Consider the following 25,721-nt stretch of genomic DNA (forward strand, 5'->3'; position numbering starts at 1 on the left):
CAATCAGACTTCTACGGTCGACTAAATAGAATCAAGGGAGACTCATGCCGATTACTTTGGTTGCAAAACTATAAGGCGAGTATAGCCACCTTAATGCGGAAGAGTCTCAGTCCAGGTGCTGGCGATGAAAATACCAGTGTAGGCTTCAAGCAACATATGAAAAGAAAAAAGATTCAGATCAAATCAATCTTGATGCATCTTTAAAAAAAAAGAAGCACAAACAGTAACTATAATGGAAAGTCAAAACTCTATCCAAAGAGGAGGCTAAGGTTGTAAATAAATACAGCGTCACAAATAATATCAAGTTAAATAAATTTATATGAACAAAATTTTCAGTGATCAAAACTTGTTTTGGTTCATTAGGTTAATGAACAAGCTCGTTTAATAAATCATTTAAAGCTCCTATAAAATTTGTTTATTGTTCCATCATTATGTATTAATAAAATTATTTTTATTATTTATGTACTTATTTTATCATTCATGAATATGTTCATTGCAAACAAACACGAAGATATAAAATATATAAATAAATGAAATCAAATAATCTTATAAACAATAATAAATATGGGTGCAGCTGAGAGGCAGGAGACAACAGATTATTTTACCCAAAAAAAAGAGAGAAAAATGGATTGGAAAGAGTGAGTTAAAAATCTGAAGATTATTGGGATATTGAAGAATTAATAAATAAATTTAAAAAAGGATAGAAATATATCCATAAATATAATAATCCAAAGAAAAATTATTCCCTGAAATGAATCTGATAAAATGGTAAACTGTTAAGAATATGTCAGCGGCAAAACCGGGTGTCACTTTCCTCAACAATTGCTCTAATCTTGATACCTTGCTTACACTCTTCAATACCATTTTATTTATTTTTAGTTTAATTTTCTTTCAAATTTAAGGTTTTTTTATGGCATGCCAAGTTCTTCATTGACGGTGACAACACATTAGAGCTTTCCGCTTGGTTTTTAATTATAATTAATTAATTAATAACAATATATGTAAACATCGAAGTCCAATCTACGACTTTTGTCTGCTGTCTTCTCAGTCTTCGGTTGTCTTCACTCTATTCTATGCTATTCACGAGAACTTATATATCCTAAGATTTTTTTTTTTTCATTTCATTTTTGTTTTTCGGGGCTTGGCGAAATTCACTCGTCTACTTTACTGTTTTTATCTTTTAGACTTGGTTGAGTAAAGTGGGTTTTATTATCTTAATTTCAGTTTTTCAAAAAATAATCATATGACTTTAATAGCTATCAATATGATCATTTTTGTAATTTTTTAAGTTATTATTTAATCTTAGTATTAATTTTTTTATTATGTTCAACATAATATATTAATTATTTTTATCTTCGTTTACTTGCTGGGGAACACAATCTTCAAATTTGACAAAATGTATATTTTTCATGCTGAATGAAGAGCAACCTTGATTGAAAACTTGTATAGAGGTAACGAGCTTTTTAAAGCTCCTTGGATTATCTCTTATTCCAATGTAGAGCCATTGCTTCTAGCCATGGTGAAAATGTGGAGACCAAAAAGACTCTTATCTTTCACTTTTTTTTTGTGGTGCAACAATAATCACCTTGGAAGTTATCGCCCTAATCATGGGCAGTAGTGTTGTAATTGGTGTGGCTCAATATGATTTTGAGCTAGTAATGAGGTTAAGTGGGCCTTATCTAGTCGGTAAGAGTAACATCAAGGGGGAAGGAGGTGAGTGAAAGTTCATCTGGTTGAACATTTGCCGGTAGACGATGTCAACAACAAAGAGTTTAAGTAATATAATAAAAATTACATTGTAACACCCCTCATCCAATTCGGTTGTTAGACTCAAATTATAAGATACTACGATAAGTTGATGAAGAAAGATGTACAACAAATTTAGATGAACATAGAATATCAGCTTCCCTAAACCCTTGCTCACCATCATCCAACTCGACATATAACTCCATTGCAACATTCTTTGTCGAGTAATATGTTGTTTTCATCGGAGGACATTGAAAATCTATAGAAAATTCTTGATAATATCATCTCACATTGAGTTGCAATTTTTGATTTGATATTTGACTTTAGTTCATAAATATTGACACATGAACCTCATGCTTATTTGATGCATGGATTTAAATACAATACGAATTTTAATTTGACAAATTTATCTATTGTAATATCCATGAATAAAATATTGTTACTCATTTTGCATACAAAATTTGCAAAAATAAGTATTCACGTATGATTAATATCAATTAACATTATTTATAATTATGTTGTACATCACAACAAAAAAGAAAACCATAAGTAGCAAATAAAATGTGAAACATATAAAATATTGAATATTTAATTAGCATCAAATATAAAATATTAAACATAACTAGCATTATAAATAATATTATCAATAAAGAAATATAAACTAAACTTAAATTATATTTTAAAATAAAATAATATTTCAGTTTACAAATAAATTATATTATACACTGAAATTACTCAAATAAAAAGTTTGAAGGAAGAAATATTTATTTAGTTTGAAAGTTAAAATTAGTGTATTGAGAGTTTGAATTTAGAGTGGTATAAATGGTTTAGGATTAAGGAATTGGTAGAAGGGATGAATATTTCTCGAGTGAAGTTACAGGATAAATTACGAAATGTGATATAAAAGGAAAAACCACATGTGATTTTCAAGAATTTCCAAGTGATCAAATGACTACCCGTTAGTTGAAACCATACCATCTGGTTCTTAAAAATCACATCTATGATCTAACTATCTCAATGGATATATTATTTCGGTTTATCGTTATTTTTGAAATGTATTTGATAAATATTTATAAATATTAAATAATAAGACTAAAAGATTTTTAAATATAAAATATTTTTAATAAATTTCACAAATACAACCTCTTATTAAACAAACTCAAAATAACTAATAAAATACATTTAATATATTAAACAATAAAATCATCTCGTAATATAAAAATCTAAAATAAATAATAATTTTTTAATTTATATTTTACATTTTTTTACAGTCAATATTTCAATTGGTACAATTGAAATCACTCGCTACACACCAGTACAACCAACACTGATCAAATTTGCAGCGGAACGTAACTTAAAATCTATTGTTTCGATTTACCATGACAACAAAACGTTTCAATCAGTAGAAAGATAATTATTTACATTAAAGTTTAAAGTTTTTAAACGTTCTCATACTCTTTGTACTGATCAAAATATATGTATTATAAAAAATAAAAATTGAATGTATCAAAAACTAAAAGTAAAAATAAAAATAAAATTAGTTAGAATTTTCAAATTTTACAAAATTTGAAAATTCTTAATAATGAAAATCACAATTTTTTTGAAAAATTCAAAAAATGAAGTTGTTAAAATTTTAGAAAAATAAAAATTCAAAAAATATATTAAAAATAAAAAAGAAAAAAATTGTCCGGTCAACATCAATCAACACCAATTATTCTTATAATTTTATTTGTAATTTAAAATTTTATTTAAATTTTAAAATTTTAAAATGTTTTAATTGTTTATATATTTTCAATTTTTATAATTTTATAAATTTATGTATATTTTAATTATTTACTTTTTATTTTTAAGTTTTTTTAAATTTAAATAATTATATAGGAAGACACATGTCATTCTCCCCATTTATCCACGTCGCATCTCAGTATTTGGCCACTTCATCCCATTGTTAAAAAAACAATCGGTGTTAATGTAGGGATCAATGTGTACGACGGGTATCAACTTTAGAAACCAATTGGATCCAAAAAATCTAAGAGCCAATTTGAGAAAAATTATAAAGTTGAAGGGCTAGTCTATATATTAAGCCCAAAGTTTTAAAGCAATCGGAGCCAACCATAAAATAATAAAAATTAGAGTTGGTTGGCACTTGGCATTTGGGTTGAATGAGGTTGGTGAAAGGTCAAATCCTATTAACTCTGGTTTTCTCTTTCTTAATCTTAGGGGGCAATTTACAAAGGAAAAAACCAAAGCTAAACTGGAAAAAGGGTGTTTTATTTTTGTTGGTAGTCAGACGAAGCGTCTCTACTTTTCCTCAAACTTCTTTAAATAACCAAAACCCTAAAATGATAAACTCTTTTTAATTATTTTATATTTATCTTAATTTTAATTTTATACATTTCACTATATACTGGAATATCCACCAGAATGTGTCCTCCTTGCAGCCGTTCTTTGGGATCACGGTCGAACTTCTTGCTATGTAGGAGTGGATAATTCAATGTTTGAATTGGGTTGTAGTGATACGATTATGGCTCTTAATGTGCCTTCTTTCAATATTTCTGAATTTGCCAACAAAGTGGCTCATGAATTTACTTGGGTAGCTTTGTTCAATGATAGTTGTCGAATATGTGAAGCTCTTCCCCCATCGCTTTGCCTAGAATTGAATGTTTTGAGGTAAACTTATCGGTTTGAGATTTTAAAAATCTTTCGAATATATAGGGTAATTATTCTTGATTTCCTTTGAAGAAAAACAAATATTTCCTCTTTATACTGTTTAAAAATAAAAATAAAAAAAGTACTTTTAATTGGTTCTACTTTGGCAATAGGTCAACACTTGTGGCACAATATCCTACGTAACAAATACTACAGGTAGCAGTTCGTATTTTTTATTTCAACCAAGAAAGAGAGTATCTTTTGTGTTTATTGGGTTTGTTTAAATAAAAATTTGTAATAATGATTTTATCTATGGTGAATAGAGTAAAAGTATTTTTCAGTAAATTTAGAATAATGTCAAGCGTTGTTCTAAATTATTTATCACACTTTAAAATAATTTGTAGAGTATAAAAAATCCCTATGAGATAAATTACTTGTTTTATTATAATTTTACTACAACCTTAAAGTAAACTACATCATGAAAAAATTTACTCTACGATAAAATAAAACCCTAAAATTCATGATTATTTCAGAAAATTCATTCCATATAGTTAACACATGAAACATTATTAAAAGTAAGAGCAGAAAAGTTTGAAAAGGAAAGTCTCATTTTTCCCTTTTCAGTAACATCAAAACAAAAAGAAAAAGAAACAACTGTATATACACCAAGAAATCCCATGGGTTATGATGGAGAGTTGTTTTCAACTTTAGCATAGATACATCCACCAGCCTATCAACTTCTTAGCAAATACGTTTCTCTGAGTGACACTCTCTCACTTCACACCTTAGTTTTATAGGAAACACTGAAAACAACTAAACCCGAGCTCTTCTTCCAGTCCCTTCCAATGGCTACACTCTGCAAATACCCTTTTCTTCTCTCCCTCTGCTTCACATTCTTCATGTTTTCCTCAGCTTCAACTCAAGAAGCTGATGCCCTTCTTAATTTCAAGGCTTTCATTGATGACCCTAACCACTCTCTTTCCAGTTGGTCTAATAATTCAGGTGTTCATCACTGTAACTGGACTGGTATTACCTGCATTCCTACTCCTTCACTCTATGTATCCTCCATTGACCTTCAAAGCTTGAATCTTTCTGGTGAAATACCATCTTCAATATGTGAACTACCCTATTTGTCTCATCTTAACCTTGCTGATAACCTTTTTAATCAGCCTATTCCACTGCACCTCTCTGAGTGCAGTTCCTTGGAGACTTTGAATCTTAGTAAAAATCTCATTTGGGGTACTATCCCAGATCAGATTTCATTTGATGCCTTGAAAGTTCTTGACTTGAGCAAAAATCATATTGAAGGGAAGATTCCTGAGAGTATTGGGTCATTGGTGCATCTTCAAGTGCTCAACTTGGGAAGCAACTTGCTTTCAGGTACTGTTCCTTTTGTGTTTGGCAATTTTACTGAGCTTGCTGTACTTGATTTGTCCCAAAATGCTTACTTGGCAAGTGCGGTTCCTACTGATATCGGAAAGCTTGAGAAGCTTGAGCAGCTGTTTTTGCAAAGATCTGGTTTTCTTGGTGAAATCCCTGAATCTTTTGTTGGTTTAAGTAATTTGATCACTTTGGATCTTTCTCAGAACAATCTGACTGGTAAGCTTCCACAAACACTAGGCTCTTCTCTAAAGAACTTGGTGTCTTTTGACGTCTCAGAGAACAAGCTCTTGGGGTCATTTCCAAGTGGTATTTGTGATGGAAAAGGCCTTAAATTCCTCAGTCTCCATACAAATTTCTTCAATGGTTCAATACCTGAGTCCATTTCTAAGTGCTTGAACCTTGAGATTTTTCAAGTTCAAAACAATGGATTCTCAGGTGATTTCCCTAATGGATTATGGTCCTTACCAAAAGTTATGCTGGTCAGAGCAGAAAACAATAGGTTCTCTGGGGAATTGTTAGATTCAATATCAAAGGCTGCTCAGTTGGAGCAAGTTCAGATAGACAATAACAGCTTTACTGGTAAAATACCACAGGGTCTTGGCCTGGTAAAGAGCTTATACAGATTTTCAGCTTCTCTTAATGGTTTCTCTGGTGAAATACCTCCAAACTTTTGTGATTCACCTGTTATGAGCATAATAAATCTTTCCCACAATACCCTGTCAGGTCAGATTCCAGAGCTGAGGAAATGCAGGAAACTGGTTTCCTTGTCTTTAGCAGACAATAGTCTTACTGGAGAAATCCCACCTTCCCTTGCTGACCTACCAGTGCTAACTTACCTTGATCTATCTCATAACCAACTTAGCGGTTCCATTGCACCAGGGTTGCAGAACTTAAAGCTGGCTCTCTTCAACGTATCCTTCAACCAACTCTCTGGTAGGGTCCCATCGTCTCTAATATCAGGCCTACCAGCTTCATTTTTGGAAGGAAATCCTGGACTCTGCGGCCCTGGATTGCCAAATCCTTGCTCCGATGAACACCCGAAACATCATTCTTCTGGTTTGACAACCTTGACATGTGCCCTCATATCTATAGCTTTTGCCATGGCAATGCTGATTGTTGCTGCTGGCGTGTTTGTGTTTCATAGATTTTCCAAGAGGAAGTCTCAGCCAGGCGTTTGGAGATCAGTTTTCTTCTACCCTCTTAGACTCACCGAGCATGATTTAGTAATGGGGATGGATGAGAAAAGTGCTCTAGGAAATGGTGGTCCTTTTGGTAGGGTTTATACCATAAGTCTACCCAGTGGTGAACTAGTTGCCATAAAGAAACTGGTCAATTTTGGGACCCAACCTTCCAAAGCTTTGAAGGCCCAAGTGAAGGTATTGGCCAAGATGAGGCATAAGAACATCGTTAAAATTCTGGGGTTTTGCCATTCAGATGAATCGATTTTCCTCATTTATGAATTCCTGCAGAAAGGGAGTTTAGGGGATTTGATTTGCAGACCGGATTTTGAGTTGCAATGGAGTGCTAGATTGAGGATTGCAACCGGGGTGGCACAAGGATTGTCATACCTTCACAAGGGTTATGTTCCACATTTGCTTCATAGAAATCTCAAGTCAACAAACATTCTTCTCGATGCGGATTATGAACCGAAGCTTACGGATTTTGCAATTGATAGGATAGTTGGAGAAGCTCCATTTCAGTCTACCATTACTTCAGAATTTGCACACTCCTGCTACAATGCACCTGGTAAGGAATCCCACATCTGTCCAAGATTAGCCCAAATTGATGCTTTCATACATCTATCAATGTCAAAATTGCCAACTTATGCTAGTTGTTTGATTGCAGAATGTAGATACAGTAAGAAAGCTACCGAACAGATGGATGTTTATAGCTTTGGGGTGGTGCTGTTAGAGCTCATAACTGGTCGACAAGCTGAAGACATTGAATCCTTGGACTCACTCGATATCGTGAAGTGGGTTCGAAGAAAAGTTAATATTACCAATGGAGCATTACAAATTCTTGACCCTAAGATATCATCAAGTTCTTCCCAGAAGGAAATGCTAAGAGCTCTTGAAACCGCCCTGCACTGCACCGCTGTTATGCCAGAAAAAAGGCCATCGATGATTGAAGTGGTGAAAACACTTGAGTCTCTTAACTCAGGTTCATGTGTTCCGTCTACTTTGGACTCCGAGGAGCAAATGCAGTCGGTTGGTGTTTGAAAATTGAAATTAAAAGATGACCCCATGCAATCTGGTTCATGTGTTTGTATGTAAATCATGCGTTGCTGACTTGTTGTTTGGGCATGGTGTGCCCATTGCTTTACCAGGGGATGTTTGGGAAGTGCATTAAAAGTAATATGATGAGGTTTTTACAAGGTATATTTCTAATCACTGGTGCACACAGCATTGCAAGTATTACGACTTATCTGGTATTGCTTGTAAAGGTGCTTCATCTTCATTTTGCTAATAAGATAATACTGTTGGCTTGAGAATGCTCAGTACCAATTTTATATCTTTTGACAAACAATCAAATAACAAAGATATACTAATTCCAATAAAAATTAAAAAATAAATGAAGCAAAAAATGAGATCAAAATACTTGTTGGAGTTTAATATCTAACTTTAATATTAATTGAAAATTCATTGAATTTTCCTTATATGTAGGTTATTACAAATTTACTTTTATAACAATTATATATACAGAAGGGTAAATGGTAATTTTATAATGGGTAGGTGGATTATTGAAATGATTCACTACCTCACTTTACATTTATTTATTTTAAAAAAATGGCTCAAAATTCATGGGCTATGCCCAAAACAACTCAATATTATTTCATCCTTTAATTCGTTGCACCTGGTGAAAGAGAGCGTGGAACCCACACTTAAAATTCATGATTGATTGCTCCATTTATTATATACACCTATATATAGTTACTAAAATCTTAAATTATTTATCACTAATGTAATTTCCATTTTCACCCACAACTAAATTTACTATGGTTACCTTCTTTTATCTTTTTTCTCTTGTATATATATTGAAGAACCAGCATCATGTTTAAAAGAAAAACAAAATTACATTTTGGATTTAAAGTTATTGCATTACGATTATAATCAGGTACTTCTACTCATATTTCTTTTCTTTTTAATTTTTGTTATATCAAGATTTTTAGCCAATATTTGATAATTTAAAGAGAGATGGCGTTTAGATATATTTCTCAAATCTTGATTTTATGTCAAAGATAAATATATAGTAAAATTTGGTCTCTTTCTCTACTCAAAAACTAATACTAACCATCTCAGGATTAGATTATGTAAATTTTATATTTGTAAAAATTTAACATATTTTTTATTGAAATAGTAAAATTAAAGTTGTGGCATATTTGATAATGAATTTTTATACATTAATTATAAAGTAATGAATTAAACTTAAAATCACAATTTAATATAATCAGTGAAATTATAAAAATTAATAACGAAATATAAAATTAGTTAGGGTATATTTTAAGTAATTTTTAAAAGTATTTAAAAATTTTCAATACCTTAATATAAAAACTAACTATTTCCTTTTAAACCCCCTGTGGTGCGTGAAAACTAGCTATAATATTAAAAGCGTGTATATTCTTATACTAGGTATAAGTGTTCCTAATAAGTGCACTTGCAACTAGAAAATAATAATGTGCAAGTATTTAAAATATCCCATGGAATAAAAGCAATGATTAATGTCTTAGTTTAAATGAAAATAGAAATATCATAAATTCTGCAAAGAAATAAAAATAAAATTCAAAACCTCGAGTATTATTTTTTTTATACAAATGAACAATTACTATTATAATGGGGAAAGGGTTTACAAATACAGTGGTTGAGCCCTAAAACTCATGTCAATTAACCTAAAATTCACTGGTGAGGCCTTGGCCCTCGAGGTTATTTATTTAACCCAAAAATTTATAAAATTTTAAGTTAATATGTAGTAAATTATAATTTGACCAACAAAAACGTTAGAATTTTAATTTAATTTCATCCACGTGGTAACCCATGTATATGTCACATTAGCAAAGTTAACAAACATTAACTTTATCATCCATTTAGGTGTGATTTGATAAAAAATACAAGTCGAAGGGCTAAAAGAGGTGAAAAATTAAATGGAGGGTTAAAATGATTTTTTTTTTTGTAAAGTTGGAGAGTTAAAAGGATGTGTCTTTTTATTCAAAAGGCTGTTTTCATTCTATAATTGATCGAATTGCTTATAGTGATCATCTTATTATTGAAACAAAATCAAATGTTTTCAGACTCTTTGATCAAACAAATATATATTTCTTATTTTTATATCTTAAATGAGAGAAAATCTATCCAAAGCATGCATATGTTATTAGTTAAAATTTGATTTACTTTTTAGAGAAATGCAAATTTGGTTAGATTAATGGGATTCTCACATTCATTTTAATCCTGTAGGGATAAATTCCGTCATCTATGAACATGAGTTCACAAAACATTGATGAAAAGCTGTATAGTTCCCTCAGTCCAATAGTCTCCTATCCTTTGGCAACAGATGACGATTCTAATACAGAATTCCTCCAAAACCATGACCTATTCCCAATGCCACACCATCAAACTTGTTCTTTGCTGTCTCAAGACATGACAAGTTCTCCCTTTCCTATGGAGCTTGAGGTTGAGGAAATGAGTATCCTCGGAAGCAATAACATTGAGTCCAGCAGTGTCCAAAGGAAGAACAAACAGGCACAAGAAACACAGTTAAGATTGTAGATATATTATTCTATGGATCTGTGTATTTGACCCTCAACTGAACAAATTTAATTTATGGTACAGTGATAAGGGCAATAATAATAATGAAAATACAAGTAAGAGACGGCATCAGCCAAGGCAGGAGCCCCTGCGGATTTTCGGTGCGAGAAGCTCAAGTTACCGAGGAGTTAGCAGGTTAATTTCAGGCACCTTACATACATACATACATACATACATACATACATACATACATACATACATACATAATAATGTTCCAAGTAATGTATTTTAAGATTGAAATTGTAAGCACAACATGACATGCAGATACACTGGTCGATACGAGGCGTTTTTATGGGATAACACTGATCCAACGCAAAAACCAAAGACAGGTCTGTACTTTTTCTATTCTGCTTTTCTGCATTTTATTATATATATTAATTTCATTGCTATTGATTACTAACCCTGTTGTTCTTCTTCTGTCTGCATTTTTGCAGTTTATATAGGTCAGAGATCTCATTCAATGCTATTTCTTTAATTCTGCATACAATTTACTTATGTTGAAGTTTTCTTGAGGTAAAATTTAGAAGAAACTAACACATATCTGTGTTGGACACGTAGTCGCACTCAAACCAAGTAACATTGCAGCAGTCTACACCTTTCCTCAAACACTAAGGCTTATATGCATGTGGAGGACAAATTATTTTAGAGACCAGATTTTTAAAACTCGGTGGTTTTGCAGGTGGATATGATGATGAAGTGTCGGCAGCAAGGGCTTACGATTTAGCTGCTCTGAAATTATGGGGTGAACTTGCGCCGCTGAATTTCCCAGTATGTTTTCTATCTCTGCATATTACAAATTTGTATCAATCAGATTCAGTGGTTAATTAGCAGCTAAATTGACTTGGTGTATCACCAGATTAGTAACTATGAGTCGGATTTGGTTGAGATGAAGCTCTATACCAAACATGAATATTTTCGCAACATTAGAAGGTGATTTATAAATTGACTTATTTGCATTATATTCCTGCAACTGCAAGTGACTAAATCAATGATCCATTAATACAAATGAATTGATTCATTGTATTCTGAAAACTTCACTAATTTCAGAAAAAGTAGGGGATTCTCAAAGGGTGTATCCATTTATCGTGGAGTCTCTAGGTAACTTAAATTTATTTGAATAGAACTTCCTTCTCCCTGCCTGTTCTCTTCTTCCTTTTCTCTGCGATTTCTATCATGAAATGAAAAATCACATGGCAGGAACTCGGATTTCAAGAAATGGCAAGCAAGGATTGGGAAAGGGAAAGATATCAAAGGAATTTACCTAGGAACATTTGGTAACTACACATCCTAACTTATTTCATTAGTTGATGAAATTAATATACAATGGTTACTGTCATTGAAGATAACTTGAGAATCAAGTAATCTTTTATAACATATTCTAGTATAAATGTTGATCTGGTAACCTAAATTCTAGAATCAAATTTCGTGTACAAGATAAACAATGCTACAACTTTCAGGGTTCATATGAGTTAGACCCTTTTTTTTTTTTTTTGGAACAATTATCAGATACTGAAGAGGAAGCAGCTAGGGCTTACGATGTTGCTGCCATTAGGTTGAAAGGTGCAAATGCGATTACAAATTTCGATATAAATGAGTATGATCTGAATGACATTCTTCAAAGTTCGAAGCTACCAATTGGCAAGGGTGCTTCTAAGCTATTGCAGAAATCTTCTATCGAAGATGTTATTAGAAAGAAAAGATGTGTCAGTGACAGAAACTCTTTGGTATATGATGAAGAAGATGATTCATGCACCCCCAATTCCAACCCGGACATGAACCGAATCATTAGTTCCTCTCTTCTTTTTGGCTTCCAGAACCCTGATGAGTTTCAGGCTAGTCCTACTCAAATTCAATGCTTCAACAGCTTTGGAAATTATATGAGCACTGATGGAAATCCAAGCTTTAATTTCAACGTGGAGTATCCTTTTAATGTGAATTCGGATGGTAACTTTACAATTTCAGGGGCTGCTGAAAATTACTTTGGTGAAATGCAGCCTTCTGAGTTCTCACACAACTTATCAGCCCTGGAGAAGCTGCATCAAATTTCAACCTTCCCCTTTCTACATCCTTATCATCAAAACCCTGTTGAGTTTCCAGAAAATCTTGCCAGCAATAGCTTAGGAAATTGTGTGGGGACTAACAGGGAGTTTATAGGTAGCCTTCAGGGCCTGTTAACTCTACAAGGACAAGATTCTCTCAAATACTTGGACCAGCCTGAAGATGTTACCACCCAGAACCTCCCTCAAAACCCCATTAATTTTCAAACAAATCGGGTACCGGTCTATCCATGGAGCAGCAGCTACAATGCAGAAGCTTCAAGTTATGGGATTTTCAAGGAGGTTCCAAGCACAAAGGAGAATGAGAATGATTCCACAGGAGGCAACGATGAGTCAGGCCAAGGAGCAGCCATGGTGAAAAAAGCACTCCCTGGAAAAACTGGAAATGGAGTGAAATTCTTCAAAGACTGAACCAGACCTTTCCAGTTGTTTGCAAGCACTGAATGAACTGGGACCTATGAGTTTCTAAGCGTGATAAGGCTTATGGTTGACCAAAAACTGAAAATCACTGGGGACTTTGCTTTGATTATAAAGTTTTATTCTAAATCTAAGAATGAACTCGAAATAACAGACTTCATCTTAAGCAATAGCAGTGCATGTATGGCTGATACTTCAGCTCGTTATGCTTATTAAAATTTTAATCTTCTTATGTTTCCCTTTTTTCAGTCTTTCTTCTTAAAAATCGTATATATTTACTTAGCCATAAAACAATGTATACTCAGCACAACAGTATGAATTTATTCTGTATATCGAAGACATAATTGCAGTTGATTTCAAGCTCTCCGCATTCAACAAAAAGAAACCAAGTTCTTCCAACTGTACAATCAAGCCAATAAACGATGTTTGAGAATTTCCTGTAACTTTGATCATCTAAACATTTCACCTTGAGTTTTTTCACCTTCACCCTCACTTTTCCATGGCTACAAAACATGAGAGATATACACAACGATCTAACATAAACACTCACACGGACCATACCTCGTGAAGGAGTTCGTATCTTGCATTTATACCACCATAGCCTGCATGTTCATGGTTTCCATTCACTCCTCCATTGGTAACAATTGTTGGTGACAATGGAAATTTCTCAATTATTGATGAAAGTGGAGAATTCAATTCCTCCAGTTCCTCGTCACTGGTATACCCTTTCCTCTGTACCACTGATGCATTCCTAGACAGTGGCGACTTCCCTCCTGCCTCCACAACTTTTTCAGCCACATCTGATGAGGATGGAGGAGTATAGACAACGAGGGCAGCTGTATAAGGGAAACTTCTGGCCGGGTCCCCTGATAACCTCCGCTCAACAATAGTCTAACAAATGAAAGAACCATAAATCAAAAACCAGGCAACTTTTTTCTGCCTTTATACTGGTTAAAGGCAAGACTGAGTCCAGTGAAATATGAAACACAAATAGAATATGGAAGACGAGTTTAATAATTTTATCAGGAGTTATTAAAAAGTCCAACAAACAAATGTGTAGAAGAGAGAAATGCCGAACTAGTCATACCTCAGCATTCAAGGCTTCCAATACAGCTCCTGGAACAGGATCTGGACAAAATTCATCTGGAGTGAAGTTGCAGAGAATGCGTTTAACCAACGGAAGATCTATTGATGGGCACAGCTAAAGCCATGAAAATAAAATAGTCAAAAAGAGTTAGAGAGGAACCAACAAAGACATCAGAGAACGAATCTACTAGTATGTCCATAATATGCAGACTTAATTAGAAATCAACCTCCTCTCTGATTGAACGGTCCATTAGCATGTCCTTTGGAAGCATTAGAAGATCACTCAGGGAATTAAGAAAAAGGAAAGATTTAGATTCTCCGTCTCCATTTTTTCTGAAATCATCTTGACTGGAACATTGATCTTCATTTAAATTATCATCACTATCCATGCCAAACATTTCAGTCAGCCATCTACACCAATTACCAACCTGAAAAATAAGTGTCCCTCCTTAAGAACTTGCGTATAGTTTTTTCATGTAAAAGGTATTATGAACGGGAAAGGTATTGAAACCCCCAATTATCTTATTCATCTCTATATGGCAATCAGGGAGCAGATGGAAATCATTCCAACAGCTATTCTCGCTTCACAAGAAAGTTCAAGCAGTATCATGGATAGCACAAATTGAGGACTTCCTATAAAGAACATGAAAATTCATGCCATGCAGCATACAAGATCTTTTTCATTAGCAATATATTATTCAATATACATAAATGAACTATATATTTTCTCAGCTGCTAAGATCATTCCATAGGTAAAACATTCTCCATATGATCTTTGGTTCAAAATGAAACCGGTTAAATATCAACCTAAAATATCCAACATTTTCCGCATCATAAGTTTCCAGATAATGAAGCATATTCCATCACAACAACCACTCTTTTCAACCAATAGCAATATATCACAGGATCTCCACCAATAGGGTGATGTAAATTCCTCAGAGGCAATGTTCCATTAAAACATGAGAACCATGGAATAAGTTCATATAACAAGCACAGGACTTACTCAGATTCAGAACAATAGTTGCCCATTGTGATGAAGTACAGTGCAAGGACTAGCCACAACTGAATATACCACAGATATAAAGTGGAAAAAAAAAAACAAAAGCAGAAGTCCGCTGATATAATACGTACAGCATTTTTGAGTTGTGCACCAGATCCGAAGCTAAGATCTCCAGCGGGAATAGGCAGAACCCTTGAATCTACAATAGGATCAGATATAGGATCTGTTGGAATCTCATGGGCGGACTCCCTCAAAATAGCATTGAACATTGCTACATCTAGCCTTGCAACACACTGCTCCATAACCTAATAAAAAAGGGTATAACAATTAGTTCACCGGGAAAATAAAAGAAAGATGAGAACAAAACAAAGACACAGTGTATTTACTGCTTAAAATTTACAGAACGAAAACATTTATAAGTACATACCAATCTTGCAATAACTGGCAAGCAACCACACTCATGACCACCTGCTCTTACAGGACAAAGTCGTTGAAAAGCATCTTGGAAAGCATTTATCCATAAGTTGATAGAGAAACTTCCTTGTTGTTGGTCTCCTAAGGCTGGCCCCAACAACTTTCCAATTGTTTTGCTGACAGGTGAACCCTCAAGAGGAGTTTGCATATATGGAGTAAGAGCCTGAAATAAGGACCAGGCATAAAATTCCTTCTCTTATTTGTAATTTAGAGACCCAAAACTGTAATGCGTCAATTAGGTGACATACATCTTTTAAATAACACTGTCCCCCTAATGTAAAAAAATTCGACAACTTCAACTATTTACCTGCCACCATACTGACTCAACTATTCGAGAGAATATCCAAGATTCCACTTTTTCTAGTGCATTAGTGAAGGTTCCAGTCTCTTGCCAATAATCAACAAGCGGCATAAAACTGTTTACTTGTTTACTACCACCACCACCTTTCCATTTTAGAGTTGACGGCTTTACTTCACTCCTTTTGTTACTGCCATTTAACTCAGGGAGCCGTGCAAGTGGGTTTGAGTTGCGTGAATTGCCAAATGCTTGAGAGATGATCTCCCTCAGCACTATGGTGTTTGATAACCAGAAGGTTAACCTTAAAATGCAAAAGAACATTATTCAGCTGTCAACAGTAAATGGGAACATTCTAAAGCACTCACGGAAATAATATCTGACTATAATATACATACCTTGAAACATCATTACCACAAGATTTTGCAGTCAAAATAAGCCCAGACACTGTGTTTTTAGCAATTGTGGCTCGCTTGTTTTGTTCCCAATGCTTGCAAGCATGTATATAGAGTCTAGAAAGACGTCGAGCAGGTGTATGCAGCTTATGTGCTGAGCTCCCATGCTCTGGAACAACAGAATAGAGAGAAATTTCCAGAGCAGCTACTTCTCTCAGCTCTGCTTTAAGTTTCTCAATTCTTGTCTCCATCTCATTAATCTTTTCATTTAAAGCTGCCTCATTTTCAACTTGAAATTTGTCTTCAGCATCAACAGGCTCATTGTCACTTGCAAAACTTTTATTGCCGTTTGGTGTCTCATCCAAGACATCAACTTCTTTTAACTCTTCAGCATGCCTGGCATTAGATCCTTCTGAAGACTCAGATGAAGATTTAGGAGAAACTTTCAAGGTTTCTTCTACATAACTTTTGGTAGCATTCTTATGGGGGACTCCATTAGATTTTGCAGATTTCTTTGGAGTATTATTCAATGCCTTTAAATGTGATTTATTAGTTTCAAGTTCAGATCCCATTCTGGAACCATGGGAAGAGCCATCTTTGAGGTTGTTATCGTGAACACCATTAGAAGCTCTCAGAACACCCTCTTCTCTCTCATCCTCAGCTGTCAAGGAATCTCCCAGAGATGATGCTGAATCTTTTATAGTCTCAGAGTCTGATTCTTCTTCCTTTTGCTGAGTTGTTTCTCCCTCTATATCACTGGAGCAATCGTCTAAAATTTCGGCCTTTTTTAATTTAGTGGCCATTTTATTACCATTTGGATTAGGAGATGTTTCTTCAGACTTGTTAACATCATCCACATAATGTACAATCACATTCTCATAAACTTCGATGGGCTCAGATGCCACATTGGAATCACTTACTTTAGAATTAGGGTCTGATCTAGCTTTTAAAGCTTTGGATTCAGCTTCTTTCGCCTTCAAAGTCTTGCCACCATTCTGTTGATTAGGTTTATTATTTCTCCTATCAGTTCTTCCTGGGTGCTTTGATTGGACATTAGCTGAATTTCTCCTCTTGTTCCCAGTGTCTTTCATATTTAATGTTGATTCACCTTTTAACTACGGTTATGGAAGAAACCACGATAAGAGAGAGAGACCTACCAAACCCATTGGTTGAATGTCAACATCAGATGAAAAATGGCACATAGCTGCACCCATTTAGAAGAAACCACCCCACTCGACAAGAAGGCAATCTTCTTTGGGCCCTTTCATCACTTCAGTGCTTCTGCACAAGAGAGAAGGTGGGATCATCAGTACGGAATTATCTATCACTTGATATTAGCCAAGTTCAGCTACACTTCACAAAGAACAAAAAACATATACAAGCTTTATTTAATCAAGGTAGTGGACACCAAAAACTCGATGCTCTGAGAGCATACAGAAAGCAGTGGATAATACTAAGACCATTAGAGCTTCAAGCTAAAAGCATAGGAAGTAAGTGCTGGGAGGAAAAGAACGAGCAAAAGAAAAGAAAGAACAAATAACAAGGGCAGAAGCATGCAATTCATTCAACAATATGAGGTCTATATCTATAGGTTCTGTAAAATACAAACAACAGGTTACCATTCAAATGCCACAAGGATTTGGTTAAAAAAAACTCAGACCTGAATCGTAGACGCATTAAGCATCTTGTGAACCTTGAAAATATTGACAGGAACAAATATAGCAATAAAGAAACTTGTATGTCACTGGAATAACTCATCTCCTTAAAGTCACAACCAAGACAAAACAATGGCGTAGAAACCAACCAGTAAATTTGAGGCAACCGATAACTTCCAATTAAACAACAGGTAAAATTCTAAGCTAAAAAATTTGGCAACCTGAAACAACCGGAAATTTGTTTAAATCTTCTATTTAAAACCTTTAAGCCTATCTAGAATGTGATTTTTTGCAGCTAATATCAATGACAAAAACCTGCAGCTAGAAAATTAACAGTAAATTTCACCGCTGCAGAACTATTGGGTTAAAATAATGTATAAATAACATTGGTCCATAATTCGTACACTAAAAAGGTGAAATCCCCTGCTCTGACTAAAAAATGCTTAGATCAGTGTTTCCAGACCCAATTGTGCATTTTCAAGTTCCTGTTTACTTTGATATGCATTTTCTATTCAAAGCTAATGTCGAATCATTTCCAGAACTCAGATCAAAGGAAAAATAAAGGCCAAGAGATGTATTTCCAGTATCAGAAACAAAGTTAAATGCTTTTCATCATGAAAATCACAATTGAAAATGACCCAAAAGTTCAGAAAAGATATTTCCTTGGGTATATATATAGCATTATCAACTAAAAAAACATAGCCTGCAGAAAGAATCACAAAAGGTCAGTTTGAATACATAAAACTTTTAAAACGTGTATAAAATTTATTTAGTTTTACACCGTTTTTTTCCCATATATGCAGCGGAGAAACTAAGCTAACTTTACTTTTTTAGTCACGATCTCTCTTTTCTGACCCACGGCGGAGCTTTCAAGTTTTTTGCCCCCTACCAATCAGAAGCGTCAAGTTTTATTATTGAAAACGACATAGTTTTCTCTCATTACAGATCTTAATCATAAACGAATATAGAACCCAAACCACATGAATGTCGATCGAAATTCAGCACCTCCCACTTTTCTTTTTATACTTTTCATTCGTTTGAGAAAGAAGATGATAATCACAGGAACTTAGCCACCACTTGGAAAAGGTTCAAGCATCTAAAGATGGACAAAGAATTCAAATATATACAAGGAAGAACAAACCCGAAAGTGGAACTCAAAGAGAGCAAACTGAAAACCCACAGCAGATCAGAGATCAAAGAAGATAAAATCACTGGATGACGAAAAAATCAAAACAGAGAAAGAGCAGATCGAAATGGAAGTATTCAAACCATTTCTCGATGCAAAGAAAAATGCAGTAATTTTATCTCAAGCTAGTAACAGAAATATATATATGGAAGAACAAGAAGTAATAATAAAACAAAACAGCAAACGTAAAAGAAAAAAGAAAAACGCCAACCAAAGAAAAGCTGTAATGCAAAAGGAAAAAAGAACAAAGCTGGTGTAGACATTTGTTTGTTTGAACATACCAAAGCTTTGTGTTGGAAGAAGGGTTAAAAAGTAAGGTCCAGAGAGAGTTCAGACAACGATAACCTTTGGGGATCCTAACCTTCTCTAAATGTATTTCTTTTTCCCTTTGGCTTCGAGTGTCGTGCAATGAAGTTTCTTTTTTTAGTGTCTCTGAGGGCAAAGGCTGAAGTGCGGGAAGCAGAGAGGGGCATTTAAAATGGAGTGAGGAGGGAGGGTCCGCTTTGTCTCAACTGTACGGAAGTAGAAGATAAACAAGAGACCAATTGGGTGTCGGTGGGGGACAGTCACCGGGTATCACCGGTTGACAGTTTTTAACGAATCAAATTTTACCATTTTTAAGTAGGCTTTTTCTGAAAAAGAAATTGTTAATACCAAAACTGCCATCATTATCTGCAGTTTCAGTTCAGTCAAATTTACTTTGTGTTTGAAAATTATAGTACCACACAATTTTATTTTAATATACAAACCATAATACTTAGGGTGAGATGTTTTCACAGGTTAAAATAGTCACACACAAAAAAGCTAATTTAAAAAAATTAATGAAATAAGTCGATTTTGGAGAGAAAATGTGAAGATGCGTCCAGCTGAGCGTGTTTTCAATTGACTTTGTAGGAAAACGCGTTTGGTTGGACGCATTTTCATTTTCTCTTAATTATGCCAGATTTAGGGTTGAAAATATGGGGAGGTTGATTTAATTATGTTCGTGTTTAAGTTAGACATTATGGAAGCTTAAAGGTATATTTCAGTTGACAATGATGTGATAACGCTGAGAGACCTATACATTTCTACTATCGTGTCAGGATGGAACCATTGCTTTAAAAAGCTCATCGCATTGCAACTCAGGCTTCGAGTTCACGATACTTATACGGTCACCGATTGTAATATAACAAGGGCTCTTAGTTGACGGATGTTAATGTGGGTTTCTCGGGTTCTGGAAACTTTTCAAAGGGCTGAAAATGAGAGAGGAAAAATGATCTACCCAATGCGCGTTTTCAGTGATATGGTAGAAAGATTCACTGAAAGTGCATGTCTAGCGAGGTGTTTTTCCCTCCTAATTTCAACCCCCTTAAAAAGTTTTCAAAACTTGGGAATCCCGATCCTTATTTTTCAGATATCCCAGGAATCTCGGGGTATTATTTAATTAATCGAGGCATATTTTTTGTTTTCTTTTTCACTCGTTGCCTAACCAGTTGCCTATATAAAGGTAGTATTTGTTATAAAGCGAGTGGTCATTATGCTGAGATATTCCAACCTAAAATTTAGAGCAAACTGTCTCTAGGAGGAGATTAGCATAAGAATAAGGTTGTTTACGTGAAAAAATTAAATTTCATAAATTGACCAAATACACGATATTATATCAAGTAAGTTTCGTTGTTGTTGTTGTTAATGGATAATTGGTACTTTACTTTTCTACATAATGTTTTGGTTTTAAACATGTGAAATAGGTTATCTGGTTCAAAAATGGGTGGATGGGTTAATGTTGTTGTTTATTACAATGGTGAAATTCGTGACACCGACATGGGGTCGTTTCTTCATCAGCCTACACAATGCAATTAGCTTTCAACCCGAACATTCAATTGTCAAAGCTCCGGGGAAGAATTAGGCAGAAAGTGGGCAATCCAAACTACAAAATTGTCATTCTTGAAGTATAGATATTTGGCATTAGAGGACCTCGTGAAATATGAAATATTTAATGTTAGATGCTAATGGTGATCGAGGCGATGACCTAGACGCATATTGGATCACCTATACTTGAGTTATATGCCAAGTTTGTCGACGTTGATAAAGGATGTCGAAGGTCGAAAAATATTCCAGTTAATGCTGGAATAGAACAGGAAGCTGAAAGTCTAACCATACGGTTGTGTGGTGGGTTCACGGCTTTGTTACAAAGCTCCCATTTCGAAATATTAAAATCATCAATGATAAGGCATTCATCAGTTTCAACCCAATATTTCAACTTTGGCACACTGCACATCCACTAGTTAAAGTTTCTCGATAATCGAAACTTCGACACCCTGACACGACATTCTATTAGTACTTTTGATTTCAACTTCCAGATGCTAATGTTCTACGTCGAAAACATTTATACGAGTATGCCATCAAGTTACACTAATGAGCAATCTGCAAGTGATTTTGGTTGTAACAACATGTATATAAGAATGGATGATGTACTCCTTACAACTTGTATCAACAAAGGGACATCTAACATTGGACATGCAACTAGGGTTGAGATCGAAGAGGGCACTAAATTCAACAACGATCCAATTTGGGAGTCCAAGTCGGATGGTTTAGAAATTGCATTATTTTCTAAACCAGTGCCAATTCCAGCTGAACCAAAAAATGATGGTTCCGACAATGAAAGTCCAGACAATGCTGACGAAATTAACACCGTTTCAAGGCATACTTACCTCTGATCCACATGCATAATGTGGACCTCATAGCTGAAGGTGGGTTAGAGTTTTCAAAACTCCCTCACAGAAAACTAGACCATACGAGTTCTTCGTTAGATTTGGGCGATTTACAAGTGGGGATGGAGTTTTTCTTGAAAGATACTTTTGTCCCTGCAATGAAGCGGTACGACATAAAACACGGGGTAAACTTCTATGTTGTTAAATCTCGATCGAAGAAATTCGAGGCCAAGTACACAATCCGTGACAACATATGTCAATGAAAAATCATGACATTTGTGAAAAAGAAGATAGGGCTCAGGATAATCAAGAAATATAATGTTCTGCATAGTTGTGTTATCACAGGTAAGTGACAAGATTGTCCAATATAAACGTATGGTGGCCTCATATATGATATTGAACTCCTAATTTTGAAATGCTCATGTTATTGCAGGTATGGCACAAGATCATTCGCAGTTGGATTCGAACATGATCTCGGGCATTATATTACCTATAGTAAAAACGAGTTCTAGGATTCACGTGCCGATTATAATTACTAATATTTGTAGTCAGTTCGATTACACGCCATTGTAGTATAATGTATTGATCACAAAACAAAAGACCACGAAGAAGATGCATAATGGGTGAGATAAATCATATAATGATTTATGGTAATGGTGTCAAGTACTACATCAATACGTATCAGGTTCCATAACCGATCTATAAACGGAGCTTGCGTACTTTCGCGATCATTTGGTCCACGAGGAAAAAGTTTTCAATCGTTTCTTTTGGACTTTTGAACAATGCAAAGAAGTATTTCGGTACTATAAGCTATTGGTACAAATCAATGACACCTTCTTATACGAGAGATATGAGCATCAATTGTTGTTGACTGTTGCACAGAATGGTAATAAAAAAATTCTGCCAATAGCCTTTGCAGTAACACCGAGAAAAAAGGGAGATGATTAAGATTTCTTCCTGTTTAACTTGAGAAGGCATGTTGTCCCGCAACCCGATATATGCGTCATCTCCGACAAGGGACCTGGATACTAACCGCAATTGAATAACATGGAAGCTTTTGGGATCACACACAATAGGTATTGTATAAGACATGTAGTTGCTAACTACCACAGACAACACCATTTTGTAGTTAGCAGACACAAGTCATTAACATGGGTATATATTCACCACTATTTCAACTATCGTGCTTTAAATGATTTGTAATATTTGCATTCATGGATAAATTATTTTTTTTTACAAGGTACAAGCTCGTCCAACATCGTTTTCATGAAATGTTAGAGAAATTGTGGCTCATTAATGATCGTGGTGCGGCTTACCTCGCTAACATACCCTTAAACCAGTGGACTTAATTGTACAATGGGGGTCTACAATATGGACACATGGCAAGGAACCTAGCAGAATGCATCAATTTTGTATTGAAAGGACACATCATTTGTCGGTAACCTTTATGGTGAAAGAAACATATTTTCATACCGGCTCAGTGACATAAAAATGAAATAATATTATCATAATTGTATTATCGAATTAACTTTACCTTATTATGAGTGGGAAAGTATAAGAGTAGTCAACTTGGGGACGTAAAAATAGTAGTTGAAACAATGCTCAAGATTGCAGAAGGAGTACGTAACCATCAATTTTAATGTTTTGTGGTTATGTCGCCCGACACATCTCTCAGTGTAATGTTGCCAACATGATTGATCCCCAACTAATTCGGTCAGCTTCTTTCAAGTCGACGAGTTGTAGCACCTTAAATGTACAATAGTTTGAGACTTATTGGGCATTAGAACATCTCTGATTAACCTCAGGACGTACGCTCAGGTGTGTTGTTCTCTTTTAAGAGGACTTGAACTCTCGTTGAGATATTGTAAATTTTCTTGCAACCATTTCATCTCTATCTAGCTACCGAAAAACTTATCCTGCACATTGCCTAACAGTTGCTCGCAAATGTTGTTCCAATCGCCAACGACTGCTGATCCCGTAACGACTGGCTCATCCACTAATAAACCGATCTATAATTAAACATCTTCGAGTGTGATTGTACACTTGTCGAAACTGTTTTTTTTTAAAACAAAAATTTAGTTGTCGACTTTAAAAAATCAAACTGGAGTCGCCACCGATCCTTTATTAAGGTGTGATCGGCCCACCTTAAAAATAATTTTGGTCTGCGAAATTTGAGAAAATAGGTTCGGGAGTCAGTTACGCACGAGGAAGGATTAGCACCCTCGTAACGCCCAAATTTGGTACCAAATTGATTTTTTTAATGCCTTGGTGTCGAAAATTCGAAAAGATTTTAAAAAGAAACTTTTTATTTCACGAATGAATTAAAATAATAAGACATTCTTATTTCAAAGAAATAAAACACCACACCCAGTGACTTAGGGCACAGTGTTTTTTAAATCTTCAAAATATCCGAATATTGCCTTTTGCTTTTAAAATTCTTATTTCGAGAAGAAAATGTCATGACCAGTAAGTTAGGACCCAACACTTTAATTCCCGAGAATAAGTTTTTATTTAAAATTTGCGAATTTAATGCAAAAATGAGTACTTAGCATCCTAAATTCACTGAAAAATTAATCGCAATCCAGTAAGTTAGGATACGACATTTCTCGAGAATCATGAATGCCAAATATCTAAAATTATAAAATATGATGGTTTTAATACTTAGACGAGACCAAAAAACATATATTTTTAAAAGGTGTGTTAAAAAGTTAATGTACAATTATGAAACAAATACCTCACTTTAAATTATATATATATATATATATATATATATATATATGCTTTCAAAATATAAGTATAATGTATAAATACATTTTGAAAACATGTATATGCATATATTAAAACGGGTACATAAGTATATAAAAAATGAAATATAGAAAACAAAACTTATAGTAATTTCTAAATAAAATGTATGTATATATGTATATGAAGATTGTGAAAATAAAATAAAAATCTAAAAATATGTATATGTGTATATGTACTATAAGATGTAAAAAATGTATGCATATAAAAGTTTTGAAAATAAAATAATAATAAAGATTATGTATAAAATAAATACATGTACTTAATATAGTTTTGAAAAAAACATACATTACATAAAAAAATGCATATATATACTATATAAAGAAATGCATGCGTATAGTATAGAAATAATAATGATAATGATAATAAATAATATAATAATAATAATAAAATGACAAATAATATAAAAAACTAAAAAAAACTGATTAAGGATCAATTTGCAAAATAAACGGAGTTTAAGGGTCAAATTTAAAGATGAAAAAACACCAGAAAGGGCCAAATCAAAATGTGCGCCACAAGAGGGGGACTAAAAAGGAAATATCCCCATACTGGCCTAACGGCGTCGTTTTAGCGAGATCCATGCGCCTGGTCTATGGACCGAATTGAAATAGGAAAGAAATTTTGTGGCGAAATTGAAAATACATGAAATATCGCTTTAAAATCAAAATAAAGGAGGAGGGGTCAAACGCGCAAATACCCCATTGAAGGCCAGAACGCGCGGACCCTACTTGCGGGTCGGGTCGACGCGCGGGTCTGGCCTTCCAAACGGCACCGTTTTGTTTTTAATATTAAAACTAAATTTTTTTCAAAAACACAGCCTTATTTCATTTTTTCTTTTTCCTTAAAACAAACAGAGGGAAAAGAGGACTGCTCTGCTAGGGTTTTCTTAACCTAGCCCCCCCAAGCCGCCGCCAGTTCTTCAATCGCCGCCGCGACTTCACCAGAACCAGTGGTAAGGGTTGAGCGATATTGATTTTTGCTCTAAACCCTCCTCAAGCCGACCCAAAGGCAAGGATATTTCTTCCTTTTTTGTTTTAACACTAGTTTAAAAAGAGAATAGATAAAATAGAAAGAACTTAAGAACAAAAAA

General features: G+C 34.3%; 3 protein-coding genes across 6 annotated transcripts; 2 read left to right on the forward strand and 1 right to left on the reverse strand.

Moving 5' to 3' along the window:
• The first annotated feature begins 5,036 nt into the window (after nt 1–5,036).
• Nucleotides 5,037–8,266, forward strand: LOC105799518 (probably inactive leucine-rich repeat receptor-like protein kinase At5g06940). Its single transcript, XM_012630125.2, has 2 exons — nt 5,037–7,521; nt 7,621–8,266. The coding sequence occupies exons 1-2, from the start codon at nt 5,238–5,240 to the stop codon at nt 7,992–7,994; spliced, it is 2,658 nt and encodes an 885-aa protein (XP_012485579.1). The 5' UTR covers nt 5,037–5,237; the 3' UTR covers nt 7,995–8,266.
• A 1,981-nt stretch (nt 8,267–10,247) lies between these two features.
• On the forward strand, nt 10,248–13,042 carry LOC105799520 (AP2-like ethylene-responsive transcription factor At1g16060). The gene is made up of 9 exons (XM_052621252.1): nt 10,248–10,531; nt 10,599–10,709; nt 10,839–10,903; nt 11,009–11,017; nt 11,254–11,342; nt 11,431–11,504; nt 11,622–11,672; nt 11,772–11,848; nt 12,081–13,042. Exons 1-9 carry the CDS (start codon nt 10,248–10,250, stop codon nt 13,040–13,042), a joined length of 1,722 nt encoding a protein of 573 aa, XP_052477212.1.
• A 304-nt stretch (nt 13,043–13,346) lies between these two features.
• LOC105799519 (uncharacterized) lies at nt 13,347–19,611 on the reverse strand. Of its 4 annotated transcripts, none has more exons than XM_052620756.1 (8): nt 19,501–19,611; nt 16,302–17,579; nt 15,916–16,207; nt 15,562–15,771; nt 15,266–15,439; nt 14,362–14,562; nt 14,136–14,249; nt 13,347–13,939 (listed from the first exon to the last, which is right to left on the reverse strand). In XM_052620756.1, exons 2-8 carry the CDS (start codon nt 17,387–17,389, stop codon nt 13,595–13,597), a joined length of 2,424 nt encoding a protein of 807 aa, XP_052476716.1. In that variant the 5' UTR covers nt 17,390–17,579; nt 19,501–19,611; the 3' UTR covers nt 13,347–13,594. The 4 variants fall into 4 exon arrangements, with proteins under 4 accessions (XP_052476716.1, XP_012485580.1, XP_012485581.1 ...); XM_012630126.2 differs by having other exon boundaries at nt 19,421–19,611; XM_012630127.2 differs by lacking the exon at nt 19,501–19,611 and adding an exon at nt 19,095–19,250.
• Between the last annotated feature and the right edge of the window lie 6,110 nt (nt 19,612–25,721).

This window comes from Gossypium raimondii, chromosome 9 (genome assembly GCF_025698545.1).
Source record: "Gossypium raimondii isolate GPD5lz chromosome 9, ASM2569854v1, whole genome shotgun sequence".
NCBI lineage: Eukaryota > Viridiplantae > Streptophyta > Magnoliopsida > Malvales > Malvaceae > Gossypium > Gossypium raimondii.

Bases quoted from the DNA above. Each gene is read 5' to 3' on its own strand.
- LOC105799518 (XM_012630125.2), top strand. From the start codon at position 5,238: ATGGCTACACTCTGCAAATACCCTTTTCTTCTCTCCCTCTGCTTCACA. The intron at 7,522-7,620 runs GTAAGGAATCCC...GTTTGATTGCAG, and splicing joins CTCCTGCTACAATGCACCTG to AATGTAGATACAGTAAGAAA.
- LOC105799520 (XM_052621252.1), top strand. From the start codon at position 10,248: ATGAGTTCACAAAACATTGATGAAAAGCTGTATAGTTCCCTCAGTCCA. The intron at 11,343-11,430 runs GTATGTTTTCTA...GTGTATCACCAG, and splicing joins TTGCGCCGCTGAATTTCCCA to ATTAGTAACTATGAGTCGGA. The intron at 11,849-12,080 runs GTAACTACACAT...AACAATTATCAG, and splicing joins AATTTACCTAGGAACATTTG to ATACTGAAGAGGAAGCAGCT.
- LOC105799519 (XM_052620756.1), bottom strand. From the start codon at position 17,389: ATGAAAGACACTGGGAACAAGAGGAGAAATTCAGCTAATGTCCAATCA. The intron at 15,440-15,561 runs GTATGTACTTAT...CTTTTTTATTAG, and splicing joins TGCCAGTTATTGCAAGATTG to GTTATGGAGCAGTGTGTTGC. The intron at 14,250-14,361 runs GTTGATTTCTAA...TCATGGCTTTAG, and splicing joins ACCGTTCAATCAGAGAGGAG to CTGTGCCCATCAATAGATCT.